General features: G+C 32.2%; 1 protein-coding gene across 1 annotated transcript; it reads left to right on the top strand.

The window, feature by feature from the left end:
• The first annotated feature begins 5,322 nt into the window (after positions 1 to 5,322).
• On the top strand, positions 5,323 to 5,898 carry LOC146922780 (uncharacterized). The gene has a single exon (XM_085711610.1). The coding sequence runs from the start codon at positions 5,323 to 5,325 to the stop codon at positions 5,896 to 5,898; it is 576 nt and encodes a 191-aa protein (XP_085567736.1).
• The last annotated feature ends 7,168 nt before the right edge of the window (positions 5,899 to 13,066 follow it).

The raw sequence follows: 13,066 nt of genomic DNA on the forward strand, positions 1-13,066 counted from the left end.
AAGAGAGAAGATAACAATATCATGTGAGTATGAGAGAGAAAGTTGTCAAAAAGCTGTCAAAAAGTGGTTGTCAAAATATCATTTCTCTTTAGAATACACACCAAACTCATTCACCAAAACAAAGTAAATAATGAGTACATCAAAGCAACACCTACACCTCTTTAGTAAACTCCGGAAATGTATGCAACACAAATGCCACTCCAAATATACACATGCTCCTTAATAGCCACACACCATAGTCAATCCTTCACAGCAAATATAAAACTTCTTTTCTTTTATATTAGAACGCGTAACATCGGCCAAGTTAGCACCACACCACACACCATATCTATCAATTGCACCATATCTCAATAATATATTAATAAGGGTCCTGTTAACCGGTGTCCCCGGGACACTGGTTAGGCATACCATAAAAGGGAATTATTACCATAAAAGGAAACTGTTTTTGACTTTATTATAAATTAATTACACAATTTCAATGCATTAACTACTATATAATTTTCTTTTATGATATGCTTAACCAGTGCCCCGGGGGCACCGGTTAGCATTTCCCTATTAGTAATATGATACTTTGAGAATATTAATTCGTGTTTTCTATCCAATAGGGTAGATGGGCACCATAAGAGCAAAGGCTGAAATTAATACATTTTCTTGCTTTTAGGGTTGTGTTAACATGTGTTATAACTGTGAAAAAAAAAAAACTTGTGTTTTAAGGGTACATGTTAAAAAATTTAAAGTATCAATTTTGTATCAATTTTTTTTTTTTTAACGGGAAGCTCTAATTTGATCAAGTGTAGGTTCATGTTTTCTCGAATATTTAAAATCATGTGCAAAGGTGGGTATGAGGGTATTAATACTCCATACACCCAATCCGACTCCCATTTTTCTCAAATTTATGCTGACGTGACATTATTTGTTGATGTGGCCTACAACTTAGCTAGGTTGATTTTCCTTTAAAATTAAAAATGTTAGAATAATGATATTTTGACATCCATTTGATGACAACTTTGTTGACAACCTTGTTTTTCTCACTTCTTATTGGTCAAAAACAATGGAGAGAGAAAAAGGAAGAGAGAGGATAACAACATCATGTGAGTATGAGAGAGAAAGTTGTCAAAAAATTGTCAAAAAGTGGTTGTCAAAATATCATTTCTCAAAATGTTAAAAAGTTAAAACTCTCATTAGGGTACTAGTTGATTTTTGTTGTTTTTATTTTTAATTTTTTTAAAAAAGTTTGCGCTAACTATGATAGTTGAATGTCATCAATAAAATATGTACTCACAATTTGGTGAACATAAGGGGGTCCAAATCTCTCTCGAAAATGGAGGCCTAAATCGCAGAATCATGGTAACTTCAAGGGCTAAAATACAATTAGACCTTAAAAATATTGGACCATCACAATTTCAAAATATATGGTAGGTCATTAAAAGTGAATAATCAAGCCATTAAATCCCGAGTTATTTTATTTTAATTTCTTTAAAAAAGGGTTGTGTTTTAATTTTGAGATATGTTTGCTATGGTTGCTTTGATTGAGTATTAGAAATGTTGTACCGGTCCATTCTTTTTGTGTAGAATTTCACTACTAAATAAATGTATGTATATATGTATGCATGTATGCATGCATGCATGCTGACTAGGATTAGGAAAGGCACGCTTTGAAGGCGGTTCATTCATGGATAATTTGGTTCATTCATGAAGAATGAGCATTCTTGGTGGTGAAATTGAAGAAGTTTTAATTCCATATCTATTAACAAACTTATGTGGGTTTGTTCAAGCGTAACACATGATTTTTTTTTGAAAGAAAGCATAACACATGATTAGCTTGTGTTTAATTTGCAATTGGATTTTGAATTTTAAACTTTTTTTTAATATTCAAAATGTTTATTTAATTTTGTAAATTTTAATAAATTATTTTAATGTCTAAATTTAATAAAATCTACTATGGCGAAATGACAAGATGCCACTTCATAAAAAATTGCCATAACAGTGCAAAATAAGGAAAAACAATGGGGGACTGCAAAATAAAAAAGGGTCAAAATTTCCTTCTAAAAGAAATGGGTCAAAATTGAACAATTGAAAAATTTAATAGTCTGCATTTAAGATTTTGGGTCATGCTTGTTAAAAAAAATTAGCCTAACAAGTTTCTTTTGCCAATGGCACTTGTTAAAAAGTCAATAAAAGAAATATATAATAAGTTTTATGTAGAAAAAGTTATTAATTTTTAAAATCTTAAAAAGTGTTGAGTACATCATTTTTAAGATAATTTTTTTGTGTGGATGTTTTCCTAAAATTTAAATGTAGTAAAACGTGGACATCAAAAAATCAAAGGCTGAAATTAGTACGATAAGTTCTTACTTCTTCTATATTTTTTATTTGGAAAATGTTAACTTTTGCCTTTATGGTACATGTTAAGATACTAAAATAGAAATTATGTATAGTAAATAGTGGCTATTTATTTCTCAAAAAGTTAAGAATTAATTTTTCATACTAAATATGTGCTATTAATGGAATTCTTAACATGATGACAAGTTAGCATGAAGCTTTTTATATTTTTAAACAAGACAATGGAGAATATATTGATCATGCAAACGTTCTATCCTGCATAAGAAATAAGAAATGCACACATAGTAAACTAAATATTTTTATTCCCTTTTAACAATTTTAATATGATTTTCAAAATAATTCATGGTGTGAATTTCTTAAACCTCTATGCTACTCCACTATCATTAAACCTCTTTCTCCTTGTTTAGAGCAATAAATGCAAAGTAACTCCATATGGTGGAAGTAAATAATTACGTAGGATATGGTAGCTAGGTGCATGGAAGTAACTTCATACTCCATTCGTTTTTAATTTTGGGTCGTGTCTGCTATATTTATGATTGCTTTGATAAAATATTCGAAATGTCAGGTTTGATAGTACAACAATCTTCCATCTTGAAGTATTTTAGAACTGCGAAGCATATATATTCTCATTGCTATCAACTAATGTACAATACTCCATTCGTCTCACAATTATTGTCTCTTTAACATTTTTTCTTTTTATCAAAATAATTGTCACTTTATAATACCAATGCAGCATTTATTATTTTTTTCGACTATTATACCCTTATTTATTGAATTTCATCCAACTTAACTACTCCACTAACTACAATTAATGAGGACATTTTAGTAAATGCTTCTAATTTTACCATTGAAATCAACACAATTAATCATTTCCTTAATAATCGTGCACAAATCTTAAACGACTAATATTATGAGACGGAGAGAGTATGATATACCCTGTGATTGTCATAAAAATTATACTTGGCATTTATAATAGAAATTTAATACCATTTATCAAAAGATTATTCAAAATTCCCTTAAAAAAAAAAAGATTATTCAAAATTTTGAACTTTAAATATCTAACTTGAGCTGGTTCGTCCTTGCACTGACCATGTATTCTTGAGCATCCATGACTTTATTAAGGACTCGTACTTTCACTTCATCATTGATTGAATTACTCCTTAGAGCTTAATTAGAAGAATGGTGGGATGGTTTTGCCTGCATGAAGATTTTACACGCCAATTTTGCTGTTGGTTAGAAAATCTTAAGGTGATATTTGGAAGCATGAAAGTCTTGTTGGACCTGTTGTCCTCTTGGACCTGTTGTTGGAAGTGGAATTTAATTCCAAATTCTACATCATCATCAATAACATATCAATGATAAATTAATGGTACAAATAAATGCAACCATCAAGCATGAAAGTCACAACCATCAATAACATATCAATGATAAATTAATGGTTCAAATAAATGCAAGCATGAAAGTCCTCTGTGGTGGATTGCAATGCTTTGTGGAATTCACAACCATGAGTTGGCGCCAAAGTTAGCCGGCCATCTTCTTGCGGGTAGACTAAAAGAGGAGGAGAAGAAAAGAGTTATCGACATGACAAAGAGTTTGGTGGTGCCTAGGAATATTCTCACGAATTTGAAGGAAAAAACAAAGAAAGTGTGACAACCATCAAGCAAGTGTACAATGCGCAAACTAGATGGCGCAAATGGATAAGAGGTGACAAGACGAAGATGCAATACTTGATTTCAAAGTTGGAGGAGCATAAATACGTCTATTATACAAGAGCAAATAATGAGGAAACCACTCTTGAAGACATATTTTTTGCTCATCCAGAATCGATTAATATGCTTAACACTTTTCCGACCGTTTTGGTCATGGACTCCACTTACAAAACCAATACCTACTGAATGCCGTTATTTGAGATTGTTGGTGTCACCTCTACCAAAATGACGTATTCCGTTGGTTTTTCCTTTCTTTCCTTTGAACAAGAGGATAACTTTACTTGGGCACTTGAGATGTTGGTTGGTCTTTTGACCTCAAAACTCAACATGTCTAAGGTGGTTGTCACCGATAAGGACAACGCTTTGATGAATGTCGTTGCCAAAGTTCTCCCTGAAACAGACACTATACTTTATTATTTTCATATTGGGAAGAATGTTAAAGCCAAGTGCATCACGAATTGTAGAGTCAAAGCAAAGCCTAAGGAAGCGAAGGAAGTGAATGAAACGAAGGAGGAGAAGCATTGTGATATTGTTGAGAAAATCACGAGGGTTTGGAAAGAGGTGGTCGAATCTCCTACGGAGGATTCATATGCAAGTGCATTATTGAAATTCAAAGATGTATGCGAACCATTTCCAAAGTTTCTTGCATATGTTGAAACCACAGTTTTGATCATCGTTAAGAAGAAATTTGTGAGGGCATAGACAAATAAAGTCTTGCATTTAGGGTGTAGAACCACCAACATTGTTGAATCGGCTCATGGAAAGTTGAAAAAATATTTGAGGAGTAGTGTAGGAGATTTGGCATCATGTTGGGATGAAATAGACAAAATGTTGGCTATCCAGTTAGGTGAGATACAATGAAGTTTTGGGAGGAGCATAACTGTCATGGAACACAAATACAAAAAAAACTTTTTATTCTCTGAGTTAGAGGGTTATGTATCTAGAGACACATTGGATTTTATCTATGACGAATTAACACGCTCGAAGACATTCGGCTTTGCTAAAGAAGATTGTGGTTGTGTGCAAAAGACAGGTTGCGGGTTACCTTGTGCATGTATTATTGCCATGAAGAGAAAGAAAAAAATCTCCTATTCTATTGGATAAAATACACCCTCATTGGCAAAGGTTAAGTGTACATGGAGAAGTGGTTGATGAACATTTTTCTGTGACGGAGGAATGGAACGCCATTCATGAACGTCTCAAAAGAGCCCTTACAAGATGAAACTCCAAATTAAAGAGGCGATGCGTCAACTAGGATTTCCGGAAGACAATGTTATCTCCACGTCCAAGAAAGGTGGTAACCAAGGGAGCACCTAAAATGATGAGATATACACCAAAATCGACATCCACGGGTCGAATCCCCTCTACGTGGGAGCGTGTTGATTCTCAAAATCCTGATAGTCAATCCTCACAACCCAAAATTAAGCTTTCAAAGAGGAAAGGTGCACGTCTTAACACTTATTCCCGCTCACAATCTTCAATGCCTACTTCACAACCTTTTTTGATTATACCATACATTACACACATGCCAAAGATCATGAGACCTTTCTTTGAAAATATTGTGAATGTTAAAGGGTATGATAATTGTGGATTCCGGGTCATAGTTAGACACATGGGAATAGATGAGGAAAATCATGTATTGGTTCGTAGTGCACTTATTCATGAGTTGAAAAATCATAAGAGTGACTATTTGCCGATATTTGGTACCGAGAAGCGTTTTAAATATATCTTGGAGGGTTTACACCCTCCAACAAGTAGTAGTGGAATTGCGCTTGAAGATAAGTGGTTGACATTACCGGATATGAGTCACATTATTGCAACTTGCTACAATAGAGTTGTTGTTTAATTGGTTTTGCCCGGAACAAGTATTTGTGAGACATATTTCCCAATCCGAGGTGCTCCACCACTTAACCCACATTCCAATATCATGTGTCTTGCCTTAATTTCTGACAACTTCCTTCATGTTTTTTTGAAAGAAGGTTGTCTATTACCACCGCCTCGTCGGGAGTGGAGTAATAACAAGATTGGTGAGGCGGGGGAACGGGAGTTTGCTTTTATGAATAGACAAGCCTTGTTCAAAGACCTCATGTCTAAGGAGCTGAAGCCGCCAAAGAAACCAACAAATGAGCATAATCTAATTTTTTGTGATACTCCCACTCTGGAAAAACCAAAACAAGAATTCGAAGTTATGAAAGAAGACGAAGATTATGCACTATCACTAGGCTAGTTAGGCTATGACACTTTTTGGTTGGTGTTTGTCCTATTTTTTATCGATATGACACCGACGTATTTTTTGGTGGCGGCCGGTTATGTAATGATGATATTTGTGGCCAATATGTAACTAATATTATATATATTATATAAATATATGACATGAATTTTATCTCTGGTGGCCAGTTATGTCACGACAATTATTGCTTTTATTTTTTGGTCTTTAATTATTCAACTATTTATTTATCTTTCATTTGGTTTTATTCTCACACTTGTTATTCCATTATATTTTGTGAAGTGAAATATGTCTAAAGATACACATGTTCCAGTTGAAGCTCATGCCCGATACGAGAGCGTGAGAAAGAAGAATAAGGTCTTTTTAACCCCCACTGACAAGTTGGATGAGTTAAAAGCGCAACTTAACAAATACTTTATCCATATTGTTGAAAATCAAAGAACATCGCATGTAATAGTACATGTGTCATGCGTGGACTTGGGGGAAAAAGAAGATGACTTTTGGAAGATCGTGTATTATCCACAACTTGTCAAAGATGATATCGACGTTGATTACATGTTTAGCTTAATATTACATGTTTATGTTAATGGTTGAAAATAACATTTTACTCCATCCGTCTCTAAATAATAGTCGTTTAAGGTTTATGCACGATTATTAAGGAAATGATTAATTGTGTTGATTTTGATGGTAAAATTAGTATCATTTACTAAAACACCCTTATTAATTGTAGTTAGTGGAGTAGTTAAGTTGGATGAAATTCAATAAATAAGGGTATAATATTGAAAAAAAATAATAAATGCTATATTGGTATTCTAAAGTGACAATTATTTTGAGAAAAAGAAAAATGGGTAAAGAGACAATTATTGTGAGACGGAGGGAGTACATCTTTATGTCCGATCCGTTGAAGTGTAATATTTATTAACGTGTAATAGTGTAATGTGTTCAAATTTGTGTCGGTAATGTTGAGTTTTAATAAAAGTGTTATGTGTAATTTAACAATAAATTTGTATAATTTGGATCGTTTTTTGTGATTATGTGATTTGGAGAATTTAAGGACGAATTTGTATAATTTGAATCGTTTATGTGTAATTAAGTGATTATGCATCATCAACGACAAATTTGTGTAATTTGGATCGTTTATATGTGACTATGTTGTTAAACTGACGTAATTCGATTCAATTATGAGTGTATAAAGATGACAGGTCATTAATGACTTGGTTGTATAGCATTCAATGTTGTCTATTGATATATCAGTGCTTAGCGTGAGTTAACTCACGCTGACCTGCAACCAGCGTGACTTAAGTCACGTTGAGTTTAATACCTACGCGAGTTAAGTCATGCTGGGAGTATTTTGGTCATTTTGTATGGGGATGAGCAAATTTTGATGGTAGAAGAGCAATTTTCTAAAGACTATGAGACTTATAAATCCAAAAAGAAGGAATGATGCCAGCACATAAGTCCAAAAAAGGGTCATAGTTGTTACAATGGCCTATATCACGACTCAATCAGTGAATAATAACATAAATGAAAATTGGATTCTTCCACTTTTTTTTGTGTTGTATCTTCCCTTTAATTCTGGAACCTATTCCAAGCTCGAATTAGAATTCTCTTTCTGAAACATTTATAACAAAGAACATTCATATCAAACCTTATTTAGATTGTGGAAAACAAGTTTAAATATGTAAATATCAATATTCATTCAAAGAAAGAATTGATCATTAAGCAGAGTATTAAACCCATATAAAGTATAAGTAAAATATTGCATTAGCATATGAAGTTTTATGAATGATGAGTTATAATTGGAGTGCTATAATATATGACTTTAGCATTTCTCTTTGCAAAAATAAAAGGATATTGAAGTTTTTTTTAGGGAAAAAAATATTGAAGTATTGAACACATAAATAAAACTGAACACGTAGATTGGTAGCGTGAAATGCTAAAAGGATATTGAAGTATTGACAATTTGTGAAAGTTTGTCTACACAATAAATAGTATTGTATGTTATTGCATATATAAAAATGAGGGGCTAAGCCCAAAACAACAATATTCAATTACATAAGAAAATTAACTTTTTTTTTTTTACGCAACAATATAAGAAATCTCAATGTTTGCTTGTTTAAAAAACTGTCTCTTGAGTTGTCCAAAATCTAAGGTTGATTAATCCATATTCATCTTTTCTTTCTTTGTTACATCTTGTTTGTTTCATTAATGCTTCATCAGTATAAGCAACACGGATCTTCAGTCCAGCATCGGAGATCTCTCCCGCACCACGGATCCTCGTTCCAGCTTTCGAGAGTCGAACAATATTGCTTTCCTAGAGAAAGTATCCAGCAACCCCGATAAGGTTTCCTGCTACCTTGATCTTGTCTCCAACCGCACGCTACCTTTCTCCGTATTCGGACACAATCGGAACCTCTTCTCCGACCTCTTTTCTAGATGCGACTATAGTTTCTCCATCGTCTTCTTTTGCAGCAGCAAAAATCCTTTCTCCAGCAGCCAAAATTGTGTTTGCCACCGCGACGATTTGTTGCATCTTGTTTGTTTCATTAATGCTTCATTTTAATTAATTTAGCATAATGCCACAAAATAATGACATACTACTACTATTTTTTAGTGTACTTGTTTTTCTGTACCATGTACTAGTATATGATAGCTGAAATCAGTGTGTTGTATAAGTGCTTTCATCTAAGTAGGTGAACTGTCACCGTGTCTATTCTTACCATAAGAAAAACTTTGTTTCCAAACAACTGGCGAGAAAGCGATAGATTTCACTTTGAAGTAATCTTAGTGTTGGTAAGGTGAGCCAATATTTTTTAATTTAGTAACATAAGAAAGAAAGATTACAAATCTAATAGAAGTTTTCAACAAGACAAAAACAAAGGATCACAAGTGCAATTAAGAAGCAATAAATAATGGTCCCAAGTTTCCACGAGAGTAAAACTGAACCTATAAAAAGAGTTCATAGAACGGAAGTGTTATTTTAAAGGAAATATCTACTTGTTACAAAAGAACATCTCACAACAACATCACGAGTGCTTGATTACATAATATCTTACATAAATAAAATCCATAGACCACACGTGTGTAATGATAAACTTAAACAAACTCTTCTAAGGTAGCGTCACTATGTTGATTTTGTGTTTGAGTGAAAACCTCATTTTCTAGTTTAGTAACATGGTAAAAATCATATTGTTCAATTGATCATTTTAAAAAGTAATTGGTGATAATACAAAATATTTTGCTACATATCCTGTGTACTGAACGTATCTTTGATACAACTATCCACTATTAGAAAGTGTCGTATGAAAACTAATACTAGAATGTTGAGTGGTATGAGATAAGAGGCAACACATTAAGAAGATTCTCATTTAATGTTACTAAATACTTGAATGTTGGGTTGTATGAAAACTAATATTAGAATGTTGAGTGGTATGAGACAAGAGGTAACACATCAAGAAGATTCCCACTAAATGTTACAGAATACTAGAATGTTGGGTTTTATGAAAACTAAGACTAGAATGTGCAGATGTGTGAGACAAGAGGCAACCCATTAAGAAGATTCTCACTTAATGTTACTAAATACTAGATTGTTGGATTGTATGAAAACTAATATTAGAATATTGAGTGGTATAAGACAAGAGGAAACACATTAAGAAGATTCCCATTTAATGTTACTAAATAATATAATGTTGGATGGTATGAAAAAAATACTAGAATGTTGAGTGGTATGAGACAAAAGACAACACATTAAGAAGATTTCCACTTAATGTTACTAAATACTAGAATGTTGGATGATATGAAAACTAATACTAGAATGTTGAGTGATATAAGACAAGAGGCAACACATTAAAAAAAATTCCCACTTAATGTTACTAAATACTAGAATGTTGGGTTGTATGAAAACTAATTACAACTTATAGGGCCACGATGCTTATTTATAAATTTACATGTTCTTATAAGATAGACAGTTTATTTACATCGTATAACACAAACACTTATTTATAAATTTACATACGAGCAAAAAGGTAACATAACATTGGGTTAGATTAAACTAGCTAGATATAATGATATGTGGGATTAGCAAATATGAGGAGCGAGTGTGTGCCATAAATGGCTCAATAGTGATTTGTTCATCATTCATTCATTCCGTTTTCCTCTGCAAGAAGTCACACACAACGCAGAAACACTTTCTTTAAACCCTAGCGAACAAAACCATAGTCGACCCTATACCCATCTTTCACATAAATGAACTGATTACTAATTGGATTTGCTCGTGTCTTTGGTGGAATTTCTCTTGTTCATAGTTCACTTATGAATTTTGATTCAACTCACTGGATTATTAAACCTAAAATCGTTAGTCATGTCTCTAAATTGGGTGTTAGTTACTTCCATAATCATAATTCATTTCCCATAATTCTCATTCATAGAAATCTTAAGCCATTTTTTTGTTGTTATTTTTTTTTAATATATAGTTTTTGGGTTGATTTGTTAGGGTAATGCTTGTGGGAGGTTGGAATTCGAAACAAGGGTTCAACTAAGACTGGTTAGTTTTCTTAATTTTTGATTTGTGTTTTGTTTTGTGATTGATGATAAAATATTTATGGTTAATTAAAAGAAAGTAAAAATATTGTTTTTCAAGAAAGTAAAAAAATATTGCATCTCTAAATGAAATATTGTTTTTCTAAGAAAACAAAAAATTTATATCACCAACTAGGAGCCTTGTATGCAAAAATTTTAATCAAATATACTCAGATAAATGCACCACAATAATAAGGTTTTTGACTATAGAAATTGGTTTCACAGACTTTTTAATTTTCATTTTCTGAAATAATTAGATTTTACTAATGAAGGAGAAATATATCAATTTGAAACAAGTAATTTTATTTATGAAAATAAATTTAGGTGCATTTCTTATGTGCTTTTTCTAAGTATTTTTTGGTAAGAACCATACGAAAAACACGTAAAGAAATGCACCTAAGTTTTGTCTTTTGTTTATTGCAAAAATAATATTGACATCCCTCAAGGTTATTACCGTGCCCTAGCTTTTTGCATTTTTTTCCCACAAATTCTAAGAACGTGATTCTATCATTTGCCTTCGAATTTACTTTGTCACTATGTTAACAAGTTCATTACCTGTTAATTGGTATTTTTAGCCTTTGTATATTGTGTTAACAAGTTTTTTCTTGTAAATCGGAACTTTCATGGTTAATTTTTTGCCGTTTTTTGTGTGTGAACCTTTCATGGTTATGTTGGTTTTTCATTAACATTAGTATTGGTGCTTCCAGATTTTGAGCATAGCCAATTGCTTTGCCGTCATGTGCTTGTGGTTAAGATAACAACTAATTCTTTTAAGAGTGCATTCCAACATTCATATACATACCAATTTCATATTGACAATATATTTTAATTTGAAATACAGAAACATAAAAAGTATAAATAAAAGGGAATTTAGAGGACGAAAGAAAGGAAAAGAAACAAGTAGAATTAATTTTCCAACTTGCTTCTATAAGCTTTCCAAGACAGCTTGTGAAAACTTATAGCATATGAAAACAATTTGACTTTATCTTTTGTTATAGTAATAACTTATACACAAGAACTTGTGAACAATGCTAGCAACAAACTTTTCGAGAGACTTTTCAATGTACTATCTTTTGTTGGTCAAAATTCATATGGGTCCCACATGATTTGTTGCAACTTATATGAATTTTTACTAATAAAAAAGTGTGTTGGAAAATGTGTGTTAGAGAGTGTGATGCTAGCATTTCTCAAACACTTGTATGATAAATCAAATGTAGATATCTCAACTATGACCGAAGGATTTAGTTGAAGTGATCTTTAGGTTCATTTTGTTGATTATTCTCTACTTCTTATTGCCTAATTTTGGTTTGTGGCGATGATGATGTATTGACATTAATATCTATCGATAGTACTTGTGTATGATTGTAGCTTATTGCACCGCGAACGAGCTAATGCAACAGGAGAAACAAAAATGGTAATTACAATACCACTTCTAGTAATGTGGTTGTTAATATGATCTCTATCCAATGTTTATTGTTCATGTGATGTAAAAATAAGTAATAATCACTTATTTCAGGAAAAGAAGAAAAATGAGGCAGAATTTGAAATCGTAGTACATGCTTCCGATGCTATAAAAGAACATATACATGATCAAGTGATTTCCCTCATGCCTTTAAACATGGAAGACATGAGACATGCATAGAATAAGGTTTGTTGGAATTTTAACACTGTTCACCTCAATTGCTTTAAAGTTATGGCTTGTTTATTACAGACATAATAACTTGTATGAGACCCACCATGTCCCTACGATTTTTTTAGCTTACTTCTATAAGCTCTTCAACACAGTTTGTGAAAACTTATGACATTTGGTAGCAATAGTTAACACTTATTAGCAATCAAACATTCGCCTTTGATTCCCTGAGTTATAACTTCACTTAACCTTGCTTTCCATTTATCAATGAATGTTGCACCATGGTTTATTTATTTGCTTGTGCATTTGAAGTTTCAAGATAGAAGCACATGTTCTATTCAGATACTGTATTTAATTAATCTAAAAGTATTTTTAGGCGATGATAAACTAGCTCAGTCTTCTCATTTTGGTCAAATTATACATTTTGTTGAGTATTTTAAGCCTAATTATTTAACAATGTCATCCATATTGAAGCATGGATACATTGTCTTCTTCCTACTAAATATGCATAAATATTAATAGATTCGTTTGTAAATACTAGTGGCGGGAAGTTTTGCTGCACACAGATCAAATATGAAA

The sequence above is a fragment of the Medicago sativa genome, chromosome 5 (assembly GCF_051527215.1).
Source record: "Medicago sativa cultivar Bolivia chromosome 5, Bolivia_mono, whole genome shotgun sequence".
Taxonomy (NCBI): domain Eukaryota; kingdom Viridiplantae; phylum Streptophyta; class Magnoliopsida; order Fabales; family Fabaceae; genus Medicago; species Medicago sativa.